Genomic DNA, 20380 nt, shown 5'->3' on the forward strand with positions numbered 1-20380 from the left:
CACTCTATTTTGCCGAATGACTCATGAACCCATGACTCACGAACCATGAACATATTCAAGTACAATTCAGGTATGCACAGCCTATTATTCAGAAACGTCCTTCTAAAGGCACTCATGCATCCAGACTCACCAAGTAGGAAATTCATCTCACCTGTGGTGGAATAATATCAAAGAGGTCTCCAGCTGGTGCATACTCTTGAGCGAAGACGTAGCAGTCCTCTGTCTGGAAGAGGACATGAAATGCTCGGATAATAAATGGACTGCAGGATAGAGCGCTGGTTACACTGAACTCCCGTAGGAAACTCTTCAGTTTTGTCTTGTTCTTGTTTACAAATTTCAGAGCCATCTTGTTTCCTAAAATTGAGAACATGGGTCTTAGATATATCAGAGTGGCTACTTATATATATCAGAGTGTCTACTGTATATCTGTAGATGACTGGACATTTCAGATCCTGATGTTTTGGGTGTAATATGTCAAAGATTATATCTAATTAGAATGGCTAGCTAAAGTTAGTCGTGTCTTATAGGAGAGGGCACTTCCAGGGGTCTACACCAACCATGATCTGGACTTGGAGAATCTACACTGGCCTCCTTATATGAAAACCTGTTTCTACCTCTCATATTAGGCTCTTGGTTACATTACAAGCACAGGGACTGTTTGGTCCATGAAGCGAAATACATCCAGGACATTTACTTTTTATGCTTCCCTTCTAAGAACATACCAGAAATTGGAATATATAACCGTGTGGCTCCAGTCTGGGGCAAAGAAGCCTTTGGGACCTCCAGGGCCTCTGCACTCCCTGTTTCGGACCATGTGACAATATCGCAAAGCCTCGAACATACATATATGCTGCCTGGGCAGAATAAGATGCCTTACCCTTCTATATGAGTGATTGAGAAGAAACCAACCATCAGGACACCAGAAAGTAGCAACCAAAGTGGGATTTTTAGAAGCCCCCTCCCCTCTACCGTTACTGAGAATACTTGGATATCATGCAAACTAAGGTTATATGACCTCTTACATTTTCCTAGTCTTACCTGTGCTTTTATGGGACACCAGTTCCACCCTGCCATATGTCCCCTTCCCCAGTTCTCGAATCAGTTCATAGTGCTTCTGCACTTCGCTTCCGGACAGGCTGCGGATTGCTAACGCCTGCATGTCTTCCGTGATCACAGGTACACCACAGCAGCCTAGCTTCCGGGACGGTTCTTGATCCACCGACCCAGCACTCATGCTCACACTAGGAGAAAAAAATATATACTTTGTTGGGACTAGAACATACAGAAGTCGACCAACTGTATGGAAACAATGCATGAAATAATTGCATGTCAAGTTGGCAGTGTGGCCTTTCTAATACACAAATTAAGGGTTTCACAAAAATCATATCATAGTGACGCGCCCCCTGGGCCTGTGCTGAGAGGGGAACCCGGAGCCGGATCTGATAGGGGTAGTAGTCCTTGTGGCGGTGACCCGGTCCGTGCCCAGGGTGTCAAACCAAGTGGCAGAACTTTGAGTAAGATGTATAGAGTTCGACTACGCCACCCGTTGGATGCGGTTATGAGACCGCTGCTGCAGGGCAGACCGCTGAGGCCGGTGGTACGGTTGTGCAGCGTGGATGGTATAACCCCCAACGGGAGGGGTATGGCCTCAGGGCAGCAGACGTGGATGATGGGGATAGTAGAATTGCACGCAGGCACCAGGAACCACTCAGAGACGGTGCAGTGTAGTTTAGGGTCTTTACTGGTGGCAAAGGCAGACCCTCCCGGGAGTACTGGCTAGCGATCGGGGCCTGGTCAGTCCGTGAGCAGGTAGGATCTCCCCTGGCCAGGCGGAGTTGTAGGCCTCCCCAACTAATTGTACTCTTCCTGGCTACCTTGCTAGAAGCGGGTAGAAGTAGCCCACGTCCCTGAGTGTACCGTGTGGTGCTCACCCGTATGGCCGGTGACTCGGGGCCTTCTGGTAGCCTCCGCTCCACGCCGGCGGTGCTGGTCCCTTGCGTGTGACCGTGCCTTCGGGTTTCTTGGCCAGAGGACCTGAAATCCCCTGCCGGTCGGTTTCTGCTGCTGGGTAAGGATCAGTCCCCACAGCCTCGGACTCCGTGTCCGGTGAGAACTCTTCAGTCAGGATGAGCTCTACAGCTTCCAATCCCTGACCCCTTCTATCACTGCTCCCACAGAGCTCCTGTTCTTACTTTCCCTGCATCTGCTCCACTCCAGACCAGACTGTGTCTCTGTCTGGGACTCCTCTTCTTCTCTTTCTCACTAACCCTGCCTCAGCCCCCAGTTTATATAGGGGAAGTTCTTCCCCTCCCAGGACTGGGCAGGAGGTGTGGCATGCTTAGGGTGCCTGACCAGAAGACCTCCCACCTGTTCTCAGACGTAATATTGCTATTACTGTGGTAACCAGACCCCTGGGGTTCCACATTCCCCCCTAATAAAATTTAGTACTCCGGGACTAAACATATTTTTGAAAACATAACAGGGTATAAACAGGAACAATACAATAAGGAAAAACACGTTAGGGTGGTCACGGCGTGTCCGCAACCGGGTGCAGTTTTTGAAGCAATAAGGGTGTCCATTTCACCAAAGAACAGGGAGCCGTAACCAGGTGGGGGTCTGTCCTACCCCGAGTCTTTAGCAGTCTTAGTCCATTCCTGGGTTACGCTCCAAACATATATACAACAGAGTTCCGGTTACTCCACAAAAGACACCTATAAAATAACTGGAAAACATAATTATTTACAAGCAACAGTAAACAGGTAAATACCAATAAAACAGTCTGAACACTTTAGATCCTCCAACGTACTGGCAACTGGCCTCTAGTGGCCCTAGTAGACCTACGGAGCTTACTGACCGGTCCTAAGCTACAGGATGTAGGAGCTGTCAAAGGTAAGCTGGGCAGCTGTCTACGGGTTCTTTGGCTCACTAGGGGCACGGCAGGCTCACTATAAGCAGAGGGTCGATTCTCCTGGTCTGCTTGTGTGGGGTCTTCTGCCTCCTGGACCGGCTGCTCTTCCAGCTCTACTTGTTTTTCCGTAGGCACTTAGGATGCTGGCTGGAGGAAGGTGAGGACGGGTACCACAACAGCGCCATTTACTTGTGTCCAAGATCGAGGGAAGTCTCCGAGTACAGTAATGACCATTTCTTCCCTTTCCTCTGCGGGTCGAGGGTTTTCTTGATCTTCTTCAGGGTTTCGTAGCTGCTCGGGACACTTCTTCAGGTGATCTCGGGAGACAATGGCTGTGGTTTCTCCTCCATCCTTACTGATTGTGCAGATTTTTGGGTTTTCATGGCTTGATGGCAGTACGGTGTACGGGTCCTTCTCCCACTGGTCGTCCAACTTGTGGAGCCGTCTCTTCCTTTTCATGACCTACTCTCCAGGTACCAGGGGAACAGCGGGAGCATACTGGTTGTAAGTCTTCTCCTGTCTTTCTCTTGCTTGACAGAGACTTCGCTCAACGCTCTCCTGTACTTTCCGGTACTGCTGCTGCCTCTCTGTGTCCCAGTCTGCTTCTGGTGAAGTGTCCTCGGGTGTCAGGACTCCCATATCCAGATCAACAGGCAGCTTACCAGGTCTTGCTCTCATTAGGTAAGCCGGGGTACAGTTGGTGGAACCTACAGGGATGTGGTTGTATAGGTCCACCAGATCAGGCAGTTTCTCAGGCCACAGACTGCGTTCTTCCAGGGGCAATGTTTTCAGAAGGTCTATCACCACCTGGTTCATCTTCTCGCAGAGCCCATTGGTTTGCGGATGATAGGGTGTTGTTCTTATCTTCCGGCAGCCATACAGAGTGCAGAACTCCTGGAAGACTTCCGCTTCAAAGGCAGGTCCCTGGTCCGTCAGCACCTGCTCTGGGTATCCGTGTGGACGGCAGAAGTGCTGCTGAAAGGCTGTAGCTGCTGTTTGAGCCGTTAAGTCCTTGACGGGGACTACAACCAAGAACCGGGAGTAGTGATCCACGATGGTTAACGCATAGACGTAGCCACTTCTGCTGCGGGTCAGCTTTACATGATCCAAGGCTACCAGTTCCAACGGCTGCCTGGTGACGATGGACTGCAGGGGAGTCTTCTGACTGGCACGGTCCTTCCTTCTTAGGTTGCATGGGCCACAGTCTCTGCACCACCTCTCGATGGTTCCTCTCATGCCTACCCAGTGGAACCGCCCGCGCAGCAGGAACTCCAGCTTCTTCCATCCGAAGTGCCAGCTCCGTCGTGGTATGCCTCCAGTACCATAGCCGCGTCTCTTCTTGGCACCACTGCTTGCCAGATCAGTTCATGCGTCCGGGAGTTAACCATTCTTCGGCACAACTTCCCCTTGTAAAGGAACAGTCGACTCTTCTCAGCCCACAGTTGCTTGGTTTCCTCCGGAGCGTCTGGGTCAAGGCGAGCATCTGGCTGAGTCCGCATCTCCTTCACCAGTCGGACGGCGGGGTCACTGTCTTGCGTTTCCGCCCAGTTGTAATGAGGTAAGGGGTTGAACGTAGCGGATTGCTTACCCCTTACACGGTGGGAATACTGGGTAGTCCCATGACGGTGGAACGCAGGGAGTTCAACTTCTTCCAGTTCCTCTGGATCTTCCCCTACGTCCGGTAGGTTCGGCATTCTGGACAAGGCATCCGCGTTGGTATTGGAGCGTCCTGCCCGGTATTTGATTGTGAACTCATAGTTGGACAGGCGGGCCATCCATCTCTGCTCCAGGGCACCGAGTCTTGCAGTGTCCAGATGTGTCAACGGGTTGTTATCCGTGTACACGGTGAACCGGGAAGAGGCGAGGTAGTGCCTAAAGCGTTCGGTGACTGCCCACACCACTGCCAGGAACTCTAGCTTGAATGAGCTGTAATTCTCAGGGTTTCTTTCGGTGGGTCGCAGTTTTCGGCTGGCGTAAGCAATTACCCGTTCTCTTCCCTGCTGGATCTGGGACAGTACGGCTCCTAGCCCGATGTTACTTGCGTCGGTGTAGAGGATAAAGGGCTGGCTGTAATCAGGGTACGCCAGGATTTCATCCCCCGTGAGGGCCATCTTCAGCTGGCGGAAGGACTCTTCCTCCAGCTTCTCCCATCTGAAGGGCGGCTTCTGGTTCTTGGCCTTCCTGGACTGGCCTATCAGGAGGTCCTGCATAGGAGCTGCCTTTTGGTGAAACCGGGAATGAACCTTCGGTAGTAGCCTACCAACCCGAGGAACTGCCGCACTTCCTTTACGCTGGAGGGTCTTGGCCATTCCTTAATCGCGGTGATCTTATCAGGGTCGGGAGCCACTCCGTCAGCACTCACCACGTGTCCCAGGTACTGCACTTTTGGTTTTAGCAGGTGACACTTCGACGGTTTCACCTTCAGACCGTAGTTTGCCAGGGCTTCAAACACTTCCGCCAGGTGTTTCAGGTGGTCCTCGTAGGTTTTGGAATAAACTATAACATCGTCCAGGTACAGCAGGACCGTCTCAAAGTTCCGGTGTCCCAGACAGCATTCCATCCATCGTTGGAAGGTTCCTGGTGCGTTGCAGAGTCCGAACGGCATGCAGGTAAACTCGCTAAGTCCCATCGGGGTGGTGAATGCGGTCTTCTCCCGGTCCGCCTCTGCTACAGGAACCTGCCAGTACCCGCTAGTGAGATCCAAAGTGGAGAAGAAGTTAGCAGATTTTAAAGCAGCCAAAGACTCCTCTATCCTTGGTAAGGGGTACGCATCTTTGTGTGTGATACGGTTGATTTTCCGGTAGTCTACACACATTCTCATGGTGTTGTCTTTTTTTTTAACCAAGACTAGTGGAGCTGCCCAGGGGCTACAGCTATCCCTGATTACCCCAGCCTCCTTCATGTCTCTAAGCATCCCCTTAGCGTGTTGGTAGTGTGCAGGGGGTACGGGTCGGTATCTCTCCTTTATGGGAGGATGGTCTCCCATGGGGATGTGGTGTTCTACCCCCTTTACTCGCCCGAAGTCTAACGGGTGTTTACTAAACACTCTCTCGTACTCTTGAACCACCCGATAGACTCCCTGTTTCTGGTGTGAGGGAGTGGAGTCAGTACCCAAATGTAGTTGCTGGCACCAGTCCTCCACTTGTTGCTTAGAGCCGTTACCTTCCTCTGGTTGAGATGGAGGCAAGGGTTCCACGGCCTGTACAGAATTCTGGTTTATGGTGAACAATTTGGCTAGCGTGGCATACCGGGGCAGGTGTACTTCTCTCTCCCCGATATTTATGATGCGAACGGGCACCCTCCCATGGCATACATCGACCACCCCCCGTGCTGTCAAAATGGTGGGCCTACTGTCTGAGTAGACGGGTTCTACCATTGCTTGGTAGTCTCTACCTCTTAGACCAATAGCTGCCCGGCACCAAATCATCATTTCACTTTTCGGGGGCATGGCAATAGGGAAAGGGTCACACATTCTCACGCTACCAATCTCACCACCGGAGAGTTCCACCTGTTGCTGTCGCATCAGTGCCCGGATCTCTTTTTGGAGCACTCGCTGCTGGCCGGAGCTGGCGTTCTTGGCAACCTGCTGTAAAATGAGAATCACCTCTGCAAGACAATTTTCAATCACATTAGTTCCTAGAGTTATCTTTGGGTGACTCTCGCGCTTGTCAATGTCCACAATGATCAGTCCCTGTGCTGCCAGTTCGACTTTACCGATTTTAATGGTCACCTCTTTAAATCCGATCTGTGGCACGGGCTGACCATTGCTGGCGATGATACTCAAGTCGTCGTCAGGGTAGCGGGTTATATCCGCGTCATTCCAGTACTGCTTGAAGAGCACGTACGGGATGGTGGTGACCTGTGACCCGGTGTCCAGTAGGGCACTCATAGGAATGCCATCCAGTACCACAGGCAAGACTGGACGTCCTCCCACATATTTGTCACGCCAGTTCGATGGGCCTGGTGATCTTATTCCTGGGGGTTGGCCCTCTACCCCAGGTTGTGCCAGTTTAAAGGACAGTACCTTGCCATATGTCCGGGTTGATTGCAGCGGCGGCAGATGGGTTGTCCGTCCTCGTTGTATCGGTCGCTGGGTCTTCCTCTGGCCGGTGGGGTCCTCCTTGGTCGTCGCCACGGGATATCCTCCGGTCCGGATGCCAGCTGAATCTTCCCTGGAGTAGAAACCTGTAAAGACTGCACAGTTCGGGTTAGCGCAGCAACGCTTTTAGTTAGCTCTTGGACCTGATGGTGCAGGTCTGTATCTGGGTCATTGTTTAAAGCCTGCGCATCAGCTCCCACAGGCCCTGCCGACAAGGGCGCCGTCTCCTGGTGGTAAGTGGTAGTAGGGCGTCTGTGGGTCACAGCGCCACCTGGTGCCGGTTCTCGGAGCACCCGGATGGCTCTGTCCTTGAACTGTGCAAAGTCCAGATGAGGGTCCTGTAAGGCCATTGCCCGCAACTGGGTTCGGTGGGCATTGCAATGTAGACCCTCTATAAATTGTTCAGTCAACAACTTGTCTTCGTTTCCCACGCCGTCAGGGTCGGCCTGCTTAATGGCTCTCAGGGCCTCTTGTAGGTTTAGTGCATAGTCCCTTATATTCTCATGTGCTCGCTGCTTGCACCCGTAGAATCTAAGCTTGATCTCGGCTGAGGTACGGGTATCAAAGGTGTCCTTCAGCCGGGCTAGTATCTCTGCGACAGTCCTCCTCCTCCCGAGTGGCCAGGACTTTACCTCCCTTTGGGCTGCCCCTGTTAATTGAGCCACCAGGATGCTCACTTTTTGCTCCTCTGTGAGGGGGTACACCTGGAAGAGGCTATCCAGCTTTTCTCTGAAGTCAGTTAGGGTATGTGACTCCCCTGAGTACTGGGGTAGCCAGGCTGCCCCCGGGATATAGGGCATGGTGAAAGGCATGACCGCAGCAGCGGTGGCGCTGGCGGCGGCTGTGGCGGTGAAGCTCTCCTCCGTATCCGACATCCTCCTCCCCCCTAGTGGACCGTGGCCTACCTTGCGATGATCCTCTTCCGTAGGCCGCGGCTCCGCAGTCGATCGTCAGGGTTGAGGACCTTCCGTCGCGCTCCTGTGACGTCGGCGTCTGCTGGGCTCCTTCCAGGACCTTACGCAACGTCCGGACGTGAGGCGGAGCTTCAGTTCTCGCGCGCTTTCGGAGTCCACGCCCCTCTTCTTCCCGCGCGGCGTCCTCAAGATGGCGTCCAATGGTGGGAAAACTCCACGGATGGCGGGAAGAAGGCAGAAGATGGCGTCGGATGGCGGGAAAACTCCACGGATGGCGGGAAGAAGGCAGAAGATGGCGTCGGATGGCGGGAATCTTCACCACAGGTAAGTTTAACAGTCTTTTTCAGGCACGCAGTACCCGGTGGTTGCGGGCACGATATCCTGCCGACTACGCCAAAGTTGACGCGCCCCCTGGGCCTGTGCTGAGAGGGGAACCCGGAGCCGGATCTGATAGGGGTAGTAGTCCTTGTGGCGGTGACCCGGTCCGTGCCCAGGGTGTCAAACCAAGTGGCAGAACTTTGAGTAAGATGTATAGAGTTCGACTACGCCACCCGTTGGATGCGGTTATGAGACCGCTGCTGCAGGGCAGACCGCTGAGGCCGGTGGTACGGTTGTGCAGCGTGGATGGTATAACCCCCAACGGGAGGGGTATGGCCTCAGGGCAGCAGACGTGGATGATGGGGATAGTAGAATTGCACGCAGGCACCAGGAACCACTCAGACGGTGCGGTGTAGTTTAGGGTCTTTACTGGTGGCAAAGGCAGACCCTCCCGGGAGTACTGGCTAGCGATCGGGGCCTGGTCAGTCCGTGAGCAGGTAGGATCTCCCCTGGCCAGGCGGAGTTGTAGGCCTCCCCAACTAATTGTACTCTTCCTGGCTACCTTGCTAGAAGCGGGTAGAAGTAGCCCACGTCCCTGAGTGTACCGTGTGGTGCTCACCCGTATGGCCGGTGACTCGGGGCCTTCTGGTAGCCTCCGCTCCACGCCGGCGGTGCTGGTCCCTTGCGTGTGACCGTGCCTTCGGGTTTCTTGGCCAGAGGACCTGAAATCCCCTGCCGGTCGGTTTCTGCTGCTGGGTAAGGATCAGTCCCCACAGCCTCGGACTCCGTGTCCGGTGAGAACTCTTCAGTCAGGATGAGCTCTACAGCTTCCAATCCCTGACCCCTTCTATCACTGCTCCCACAGAGCTCCTGTTCTTACTTTCCCTGCATCTGCTCCACTCCAGACCAGACTGTGTCTCTGTCTGGGACTCCTCTTCTTCTCTTTCTCACTAACCCTGCCTCAGCCCCCAGTTTATATAGGGGAAGTTCTTCCCCTCCCAGGACTGGGCAGGAGGTGTGGCATGCTTAGGGTGCCTGACCAGAAGACCTCCCACCTGCTCTCAGACGTAATATTGCTATTACTGTGGTAACCAGACCCCTGGGGTTCCACAATAGCATCATATGAATCCACCACACATAAATATGAGCAAAATTTTACACTGTTACACTGGAGGAAAAAAACTAAATATCAGGTGATCTGGGTCTGCCATGTGAAGGTGTACTTATTTCTAGCAGAGGAGATCACAAGAACACTTAAAGGTCATCCTATAGGCAGCTCTTTTAGATAACTGGTCTCCAACCTGATGTTCTCCGGCTATTCTGAAACTACAACTCCCAGCATACACTAGCAGGGTGTATCAGTCTAGACCAACTATATCCATTTTCTTAAAGGACCTAAATTAACTTTAGGGAAGCCCAAGTTTGTCAAATTGTATCCCTGAGGCCAACTTCACATATCTGATGTTCACGGATCCCAATGTGTGGACCGGCTGTGGGTCCCTCGAACCAAACTCAACAGCGTCGTAACGTTTATACCTATAAGTCTAGTGAGTTCAGGCAAGGAGATCTGCGGCTGGTGCGGACGTCAAGGTTCGTAGTCAGTCAATGTTCCTAATAAACATTTCACCTTGATGGAAACCCCGTAAGATCGATCAAGTCCGTAGCCAGGTTTGAAACACAAGAAATATTGGAGTTGTTGTTTTTGAGGAAGATAATAAAATATACTTTATATCCAATATTTTTTTTATAATACTGGCAGCATTTTTGCTCCAAACAGGGATGACCAAGATTGGGGTTTGTGCCAATTTGTAGATTTTCTGGCTGGTTCCTACCAATTAAAGCATTGGAAACTTAATGGAGACAGATCCATATTTTAAACTATTTCTCATTCCTCATTCTTCTTTAATAATTTAAATAAAGAGATCAAAGTACTCAGTAAATCTGCTATTTCAAAATTTTTATTAATGTTATCACAAGACATACAAACACCCCATAAAATCATGTCAAAAGCCCCTAAGACATAGAAAGCCCCAGTAAGTTTGAGGCAGTGTGGTCAAGAGATATCACTGTAAGCACGGAAAATATAAATACAATTCAGAAAATAGGAATGTAAGATTATATCAGTAACGTTCCAAACCCCCCGACGAAGCAGCACGCGAAACGCGCGTTGGGGTACGAGGCAGTGTGGTCCCACAACACTTTGGCATTGGTTTGTATTTTGCCTGCCTTGGGGGTACTATAATGCTGATATCACTTGACTACTGACAAGGACTCTGTTCAGATCCTTAGGATTGGTGATATGCACCCGGTCTTATTTACTAGCTTTTGTGTTTTATATGTAAGCTATAATTGATGTTACCACTGTGATTATCTTACTGGCTTGTATATGGGAGATATCCCTCAAATTATGAGGATTTATACTTTATTTACATGTGTTATACGATAATCTAATGACCTGTACAGGAGGATATTTCCCTTAAATTATGTGGATCTGTACTTTGCCTATATATGCTATATGATAATTCCATATGAGAACATATCCCTCCAAATGTGGAAATTTGCACTTTTCTGTACATGTCATATGATATTTCTATGACCTATAAATGGGGGTATGTACTCTATTTACACATGTTTTGTGATAATCTAATGGCAGGGACATGGGGCATATCCCACGAAAATAAGAGGTTTGGAACGTTACTGATATAATCTTACATTCCTATTTTCTGAATTGTATTTATATTTTCCGTGCTTACAGTGATATCTCTTGACCACACTGCCTCAAACTTACTGGGGCTTTCTATGTCTTAGGGGCTTTTGACATGATTTTATGGGGTGTTTGTATGTCTTGTGATAACATTAATAAAAATTTTGAAATAGCAGATTTACTGAGTACTTTGATCTCTTTATTTAAATTATTAATGAAGAATGAGGAATGAGAAATAGTTCAGTGTATTCGGGTTTCCTCATTTTGTCTGAAGGATATTAATACACTATATTGAAATGAACGTCTATATCCTTTTTTGTTTACAAATAGATCCATATTTTAGCCTCCTTTGTCTTACATGGGAAGGGATTGAATACATGGACTAGAAATATGCAAATTACTGACCGGTAGACAGTTCATATGATATAATATTATATGGAGGAAGTCCTCATGCTAAGTCTCCTAGAAGCTCATCTTAGCCATCTACCGCACCTAGGGAATTGATAAAGTTGGCATTGTGGTGTTTATTATACACAAATTATGGGTTTCACAAAGGTTCTTAGGTAATAAAAATATAAAAATGCCAATTTTGCACCATATGGATTCATCACACACAAATTTTACCAAAATTTTATGTAGGTCGATTGTCTTCTGTCCCTGACTTTCACAAGTCATGTGAAAAGTCGGCTCTTACGGGACGAGCCTTTAGTTTACATTTTGACCAATTCTGAGTTATAATTGAAAATTTCTTCTGAGATCGTCGATATATTTGCTCCTCATCGATTAGCTTCAATCTTATGAAAAGAGGAAATCTACAAAATGGCTGCCTTCCTTTGTGGAGGCCTGTATGCGTATCTTTAATGGTGTTAGAAAGGAAGACTAGAGAATAGAAAGGCTTTAAAGGGAAGGCGGACGGAGGTGAGTGTATGAACTTGGAGGCCTGTCAATATTCCTGTCATACAGTTAATATATAATGAGTCCCCTGTGTCCCATCGATGTTCAGTCTCTGAGTACACGTAGTCTTTTTATCACTCATGTCTGATGTTACTGGCACCGAAACACTGAGTTATTGATGAAGCCTATATAGAATATACAATTCCCCCAGAACAACGGTGTATTTCCTGTAGGCTCCAATCTGCCATATAAACATACAGGAGGCGGCCATTTTGTGAGCTGAACCTATTACCTAATATTGATCGGGCCTGAGTTATATACCTGGGCATATAATACTGCTGGGATATATATTCTGCTTCATTGCTGCCATTAAAAATTCTCATACTGAAGAAAATTATCATCTCTTTTATTATATTTAGTATTATTTATGATTATTATTTGGGCACCTTTTGACAACAAAATGGGTATGGCTTGTGGATGAGAGACTTTATATGCACAGTGTATATGTATGTATAGATTTATGTATGATATATGTATAATGCCTATATGTGTGCAATGCAGATATGTATGCACAGTATATATTTATATAGTATAAATGTGTACAGTAGATGTGTGTATATATATATATGTGTGTGTACAGCATATATGAATGTGTGTATGTTAGCATAGTGTAAAGAGTATATGTATACATATGTGAGTTCAGTATTCATTTATAAACTGTATATATGTGTACATCATACGTCCATGTACAGGAAATATGTATGTGTATATTTATATACAATATATAAATATATGTGTGTGTGTACAGTATATATGAATGTATGTGTGTACAGTATATATGACTGTGTGCATGTATCTGCTTGTATGTATAGTGTACAGAGTATATGTGTATATATATATATATATACAGTGCTGGCCAAAAGTATTGGCACCCCTGCAATTCTGTCAGATAATACTCAGTTTCTTCCTGAAAATGATTGCAATCACAAATTCTTTGGTATTATTCTCTTCATTTAATTTTCTTGCAAGGAAAAAACACAAAAGAGAATGAAGCAAAAATCAAATCATTGATCATTTCACACAAAACTCCAAAAAAGGGCCGGACAAAAGTATTGGCACCCTCAGCCTAATACTTGGTTGCACAACCTTTAGCCAAAATAACTGCGAACAACCGCTTCCGGTAACCATCAATGAGTTTCTTACAATGCTCTGCTGGAATTGTAGACCATTCTTCTTTGGCAAACGTTTTAGGCTTTCTCAGGTAAGTTTTGGCAAACTCCAGCCTGGCTTTTTATATCTCGGGTTAAGAAGTGGGGTCTTCCTGGGTATCCTACTATACAGTCCCTTTTCATTCAGACGTCGACGGATAGTACGGGTTGACACTGTTGTACCCTCGGACTGCAGGGCAGCTTGAACTTGTTTGGATGTTAGTCGAGGTTCTTTATCCACCATCCGCACAATCTTGGGTTGAAATCTCTCGTCAACTTTTCTTTTCCGTCCACATCTAGGGAGGTTAGCCACAGTGCCATGGGCTTTACACTTCTTGATGACACTGCGCACGGAAGACACAGGAACATTCAGGTCTTTGGAGATGGACTTGTAGCCTTGAGATTGCTCATGCTTCCTCACAATTTGGTTTCTCAAGTCCTCAGACAGTTCTTTGGTCTTCTTTCTTTTCTCCATGCTCAATGTGGTACACACAAGGACACAGGACAGAGGTTGAGTCAACTTTAATCCATGTTAACTGGCTCCAAGTGTGATTTAGTTATTGCCAACACCTGTTAGTTACAGGTGCTGTTAATTACACGAATTAGAGAAGCATCACATGATTTTTCAAAGGGTGCCAATACTTTTGTCCACCCCCTTTTTTAGGTTTGGTGTGGAATTATATCCAATTTGGCTTTAGGACAATTCTTTTTGTGTTTTTTTCATAGAAGACAAATTAAATGAAGAGAATAATACCAAAGAATTTGTGATTGCAATCATTTTCAGGAAGAAACTGAGTATTATCTGACAGAATTGCAGGGGTGCCAATACTTTTGGCCAGCACTGTATGTGTGTGCGTGTGTTCAGTATTCATTTATAAACTGTATATATGTGTGCAGCATACGTCCATGTGCAGGAAATATGTATGTGTATGTTTATATAATATATGTGTATATATATATATATATATATATATATATGTTTGTGTACAGTATGTATGAATGTATGTGTGTACAGTACATATGCATATGTGTCTACAGTATATATGACTGTGTATGTTAGCATTGTGTACAGAGTATATGTATACATTATATGTGTGTTCAGTATACATTTATATACTACTGTATATATGTGTACAGCATACATCCATGTACAGGAAATATGTATGTGCATATTGTAATGCCTGGCAGCCTGAAAGGCCGAGCCTGGATCCTGTGCGTGGATGTCAGTGGCCTTTGAGGGAGAGCCGGCTTAGTGAAGAACCCTGAAAGGTGCAGGCTGGATGTCAAGTGTGGAAGACATACCAGTAGCCTACGAGGGGACGATGGCTAGAGACCCTCACCTGGGAAAGCCGCAAAGCCACAGTGGTGGCGGAATAAACGGACTGTAGCAGCAAAAACCCGCTAAAGGTAAAAACGCTGCGTTATATGAACATTTATGTTGTTGCCTAGCCGAGGGCTATAACGGGAGCCAAGTGGACGTATCTGTCGCTGGAAAGGCTCCCGAATTGTGATGTGTGTAATATGCCGGTCTGCCACTTGAGAAGCTCCTGGAGGTGATAGGTGTAAACATGCCGGGCGTATACTAAGATGGACTATGTGATTAGCGGTTTATGACGAAATAATAAACTGCATTGTGAATTATCGGAAGGACATTGCTTATGTGCATTAATTGACCTGGTGCAGCGAGTATCCCCCATTATGATGACTAGCGCTGCCTTACATATGGTTCGAGGATGCGGGCAACGACAGCCCGGTTGCTAGCGGCAACGACAGCCCGGTTGCTAGCGTCAACGGCACAGGACGACGAGTGTGGATAAAGCATCTTGCGGCAACTCGGCGGGGTTGCGAAGATTGGCTTCGCACTCAAACCTGGTTTGCTGTGGCTCGGCGGGGCCACGAATATTTTTTCCGGGAGAGCGGTGAAGTTCTAGTGTGAACAGCGTACCGCGATGACTGTGAGCAAAGCAGCAGATCTGTCTGGAGCTATTAAGCGGTTGAAGGGCCAATTGGGACCGGAGCAGGTATTTGGGAAACTTTTACTGGACATGGTGCCTGAACCGCAGGAGCTGTGGGCACCATATGGAATGGCGGCAGTGGACCATTCTATGGACTCTCCGGGGGCGCCAGTGTTGTCCCAGAGTGCCCGGGGAGGTGATAAGAGATGTTGTGAACTGAGTCCTAAGACTACTGCTGATTTTTTGTGTAAAAATTACCCTGCCGGTGTGGTTGTTAAAAAGGGGGCGGAGACAAAAAAAGGGGCGGATTTTCACAAGAGTGTGGAGTGTAGAAAACTGGAAATTGTTACTGGTTGTGGGTTGGTACCTCCTAAAAATGACAATGTGACCGTTGATAACGGGGTAACTCCAGTAGAAGGGGGTGACGTCAAAGTGGGAGGTGACCTGTTAGTCCACAACACCATGAGGAGTGACACAGACCCCGTAGCTGACTGTGACGCTATGAAAGTAAAAAGTGAGTTCAGTCAGGAGGGGCTAGACGAGGGGAGAGAGTCCCCCTCTCTTCGTCAACGGCGCAAGGGCCACAAAAAGGTTGCTCCGGTAGTACTCCCTGAAAATGAAAATAAAGAGAAGATAGTACTGTGTGCCTATGCTTCAAGTGTGGATCCTCCTTTAGAGGTAGAAGAGGAGATGACGTTGCCAGTAGCAACCTCCGGTACGGTACTGAGACTGACGAGTTAGGATCCGACAGCCCTGAAAGGGGAGGTGGCCAGTCATGACCAAGAGCTGGAGCCTATCAGGCCGCAGTGTCAGATTGACGTGCAGCAGTTATGTGAAAACCTGGGGAACGTGTCCTCAGACCAGCTGAACCTGGAGTCTGAGCAGCAGAAAATACACCAGGTTATGAGGAACTGGCAGCGAGACATGGAGGGAAGCAACGCGGAAATTAACCATTGGAAGGAAATGTTCTACGGAATTAAGGAGGACCGCCGCAAAATCAAGGAGGAGGTTTTTCAATTACAGATTGACAAAGCAGTGTGTGAAGATGAGTTATGCGAGGTGAAAGATCGCTTCTCCCTGGTACAGTTAGAGCTGTCTGCCCTCAAAGAGGCGCTGCAGCATGAAGTTGCTGGGCGTGAACAAAACCTAGAACGATTGCGTGAACAGTTCAACCAGGAGCTGTGGGACTCCAAGAAGGAGTGTGATGAAAAGTTTGGTATGGAACTGCAACAACTTAAGAGAGATTATGAGGATCTCCTCAAGGTAAAAGAAAAACTAGAGGAGGATAAGGCGGGTGCAGAGCAAGTGCGCCAAGTGGTTGAGACCACTCTGCAAGACACCCGTGAGGAGAATGATGGTCTCCGGGGAAAGACCCTAGATCTGGAAGCTCAGGTGAAGGAGCTACAGATGTCCTGTGATACTCTCCAGAAGGCGGAGAAGTACCTTAAGGAAACAGTCAGCAAGATGGAAGTTGAGCGAGAGAGGATGGAGGAGTCCATCGGAAAAGCCACAGACCAGGGCCAGGAGTTGGCCGCTGGTGATGGGAGGTATGAAGCAGATACCTCCTCGAGTGATGCGAGCTTGGATGATACGGTGGAAGTAAGAGCCGAGATCAGGGAGCTCAAGGAATTGCTTCAGGCCCATTTGAAGCAAGAGAGGTCTGAGAGAACTCTACTGTTAAAAGAGCAGTTGAAGCAGGAAGAGCTTCAGAGACGGGCCGCTGAGAGGCGAGTGACGGAACTAGAGGAAGAGGTTTCCGGGCTCAAAAGTCGCATGACAAAGTATCACTCAGTGAACGGGGCCTCCTTGGAGAAGGAAAAGGGCAAACACGTTGCACTCACTCCCTTATACCATGAGAAGGTGGACCTGAGGAGAGCTAAGAGCATGATAACAGAAGATAAATATGAAGTGGAAGTGGTCAAGACGAAAATTCGTGAATTTGTAGCTGTGAGTCAGCTCAGGGTAAGCATACAGGGGGAAGAAGCTGAAAGTCAGTTGTCCCTGAACCCTGAGCTGGTTGATCGTCTGGAAACCACTGGTGAGACCGAAACGTCTTGGTACAAATGCCTCGTAGATGTACCCGAGGATTTGAGGGAAGAATGCACCCGTGAGTCCGTGCATGAAGAGTTTAAGAAGGCTGTGGGAGCCTGTAAGGTGTACTTGACCTCCGAAGCTAAACAGATGGTGGTTCTGTCCATGACCGAAGTCACAGTGAAGAGGGTGGCGATCCTAAGTGATATGCATTGGCGATGTATTCGCATGAAGCGGTTTCTCCGGTTGAAGACGGAACAAGCCGTTAGACAACTGGAGCTGATGAGGAAAGCTCACAGTATGCGTGAAGAGGTCATCCGGGTGCCTCATGTTCTGGTGAGAAAGCTCATTGGGAGAAGCGGTCGAGCCATACAGATGATGGTCAAGAAGTCTGGTGTGGTGAAAGTAAGCAGTCCACGTGATCGTCAGGACTGGATACCAGACGAAGACGGCATGGTATCATTCTCCGCTGTAGGAACAGAAGAAAGCCTAGAATATATACGCATGCTGTTGGAGTACCGAGTGACCTACCTGCGAGAGGTAGAACAGTTGAATCTCGCTAGACTGCGAGTGGATAGACAGCATCATCTGAGTAACAGAAGATGGCAGCCGTCTAGAAGTTACGAGACCAGACAGAGAAAGGGCCCCCTAAATAACAGAACAGCTATAGCTGGAGTTAGGGACCTTTCAAGATGTCCTGAGAGTAGTGGGCGTGGGTTTAGAGGTAGTGAGACCTCCAGTAACTCAGGTTTGAGCAGCCCATACAAACGACCCAATAGAGGACGGGACATTACGGAGTCGAACTGGACCTTAGATACCAGGGCATGTGAGTCACACTGCTGTATGACTGACCGCTGGGAGCGGGGAAGACCTGACAAGGTTACGACTGACCGCTGGGAGCGGGGGAGGTCTGACAAGATTATGACTGACCGCTGGGAGCGGGGAAGACCTGACAAGGTTACGACCCGGAAAGGTGACCTGACGGAGTCAGTGACAATGACAAATGGTAGGTCCCTAAGGAATGGGCTAATGTCATTGACTAAGGTTTCAGGGGCTGAGTAGCACAATTGTAAAGTACATGGTCTCTAGGTGAGCTGGGGGTTATAATGTTATTGTGTATATTATGTGTTCAACCCCACAAGTTTGAACAGAGGGGGGGGGGGGATATGTAATGCAGCAGCTTGCTAGCATTACTGTAAATGGTCCAGGATGTGACCATGTACCTTCCCCTTTAACTGACTGGTCACATGACTGTGACATCACACAGGTCCTGTATGCACAGTAAAGGTCTGTTCACATGACTGGGACAGCACACAGGACCTATACACACAGCTGACTGATCACATGACTGTGACATCAGCAAGGTCCTGTCAGTATGGGTGTATGTGTGCACAGGATATATAAACCCCGGTAATTGGAGACAGGTGTGTTCAGTGAGAGAGGCGTGAGGCCTGTGCTCCGTATGTGTGTGACACCGTTTGTGAGAGGCCTAGTGAGGCCGAGAGTGAAGCCTGGCAGCCTGAAAGGCCGAGCCTGGATCCTGTGCGTGGATGTCAGTGGCCTTTGAGGGAGAGCCGGCTTAGTGAAGAACCCTGAAAGGTGCAGGCTGGATGTCAAGTGTGGAAGACATACCAGTAGCCTACGAGGGGACGACGGCTAGAGACCCTCACCTGGGAAAGCCGCAAAGCCACAGTGGTGGCGGAATAAACGGACTGTAGCAGCAAAAACCCGCTAAATGTAAAAACGCTGCGTTATATGAACATTTATGTTGTTGCCTAGCCGAGGGCTATAACGGGAGCCAAGTGGACGTATCTGTCGCTGGAAAGGCTCCCGAATTGTGATGTGTGTAATATGCCGGTCTGCCACTTGAGAAGCTCCCGGAGGTGATAGGTGTAAACATGCCGGGCGTATACTAAGATGGACTGTGTGATTAGCGGTTTATGACGAAATAATAAACTGCATTGTGAATTATCGGAAGGACATTGCTTATGTGCCTTAATTGACCCGGTGCAGCGAGTATCCCCCATTATGATGACTAGCGCTGCCTTACAATATTTATATACTATATGTACAGTACAGACCAAAAATTTGGACACACCTTCTCATTTAAAGAATTTTCTGTATTTTCATGACTATGAAAATTGTATATTCACACTGAAGGCATCAAAACTATGAATTAACACATGTGGAATTATATACTTAACAAAAAAGTGTGAAACAACTGAAAATATGTCTTATATTCTAGGTTCTTCAAAGTAGCCACCTTTTGCTTTGATGACTGCTTTGCACACTCTTGGCATTCTCTTGATGAGCTTCAAGAGGTAGTCACCGGAAATGGTCTTCCAACAATCTTGAAGGAGTTTCCAGAGATGCTTATCACTTGTTGGCCCTTTTGCCTTCACTCTGCGGTCCAGCTCACCCCAAACCATCTCGATTGGGTTCAGGTTTGGTGACTGTGGAGGTCAGGTCATCTGGCGTAGCACCCCATCACTCTCCTTCTTGGTCAAATAGCCCTTACACAGCCTGGAGGTGTATTTGGGGTCATTGTCCTGTTGAAAAATAAATGATGGTCCAACTAAACGCAAACCAGATGGAATAGCATGCCGCTGCAAGATGCTGTGGTAGCCATGCTGGTTCAGTATGCCTTCAATTTTGAATAAATCCCCAACAGTGTCACCAGCAAAGCACCCCCACACCATCACACCTCCTCCTCCATGCTTCACGGTGGGAACCAGGCATGTAGAGTCCATCCGTTCACCTTTTCTGCGTCGCACAAAGACACGGTGGTTGGAACCAAAGATCTCAAATTTGGACTCATCAGACCAAAGCACAGATTTACACTGGTCTAATGTCCATTCCTTGTGTTCTTTAGCCCAAACAAGTCTCTTCTGCTTGTCGCCTGTCCTTAGCAGTGGTTTCCTAGCAGCTATTTTATCATGAAGGCCTGCTGCACAAAGTCTCCTCTTAACAGTTGTTGTAGAGATGTGTCTGCTGCTAGAACTCTGTGTGGCATTGACCTGGTCTCTAATCTGAGCTGCTGTTAACCTGCGATTTCTGAGGCTGGTGACTCGGATAAACTTATCCTCAGAAGCAGAGGTGACTCCTGGTCTTCCTTTCCTGGGGCGGTCCTCATGTGAGCCAGTTTCTTTGTAGTGCTTGATGGTTTTTGCAACTGCACTTGGGGACACTTTCAAAGTTTTCCCAATTTTTCGGACTGACTGACCTTCATTTCTTAAAGTAATGATGGCCACTCGTTTTTCTTTACTTAGCTGCTTTTTTCTTGCCATAATACAAATTCTAACAGTCTATTCAGTAAGACTAACAGCTGTGTATCCACCAGACTTCTGCA

General features: G+C 48.1%; 1 protein-coding gene across 2 annotated transcripts in view; it reads right to left on the bottom strand.

Moving 5' to 3' along the window:
• Positions 1-20380, bottom strand: part of SBK1 (SH3 domain binding kinase 1) — an 89999-nt gene that overhangs the window by 5790 nt on the left and 63829 nt on the right. For both annotated transcript variants that reach the window (XM_073648273.1, XM_073648275.1), the window contains exons 2-3: positions 1039-1241; positions 152-354 (exon numbers count right to left, since the gene is read on the bottom strand). In XM_073648273.1, the coding sequence (XP_073504374.1) occupies positions 152-354; positions 1039-1241 (406 nt within the window). The remainder of the gene's footprint in view (positions 1-151; positions 355-1038; positions 1242-20380) is intronic.

Source organism: Phyllobates terribilis, unplaced genomic scaffold (assembly GCF_046119375.1).
Source record: "Phyllobates terribilis strain yellow unplaced genomic scaffold, ASM4611937v1 Scaffold_9__5_contigs__length_417890890, whole genome shotgun sequence".
NCBI lineage: Eukaryota > Metazoa > Chordata > Amphibia > Anura > Dendrobatidae > Phyllobates > Phyllobates terribilis.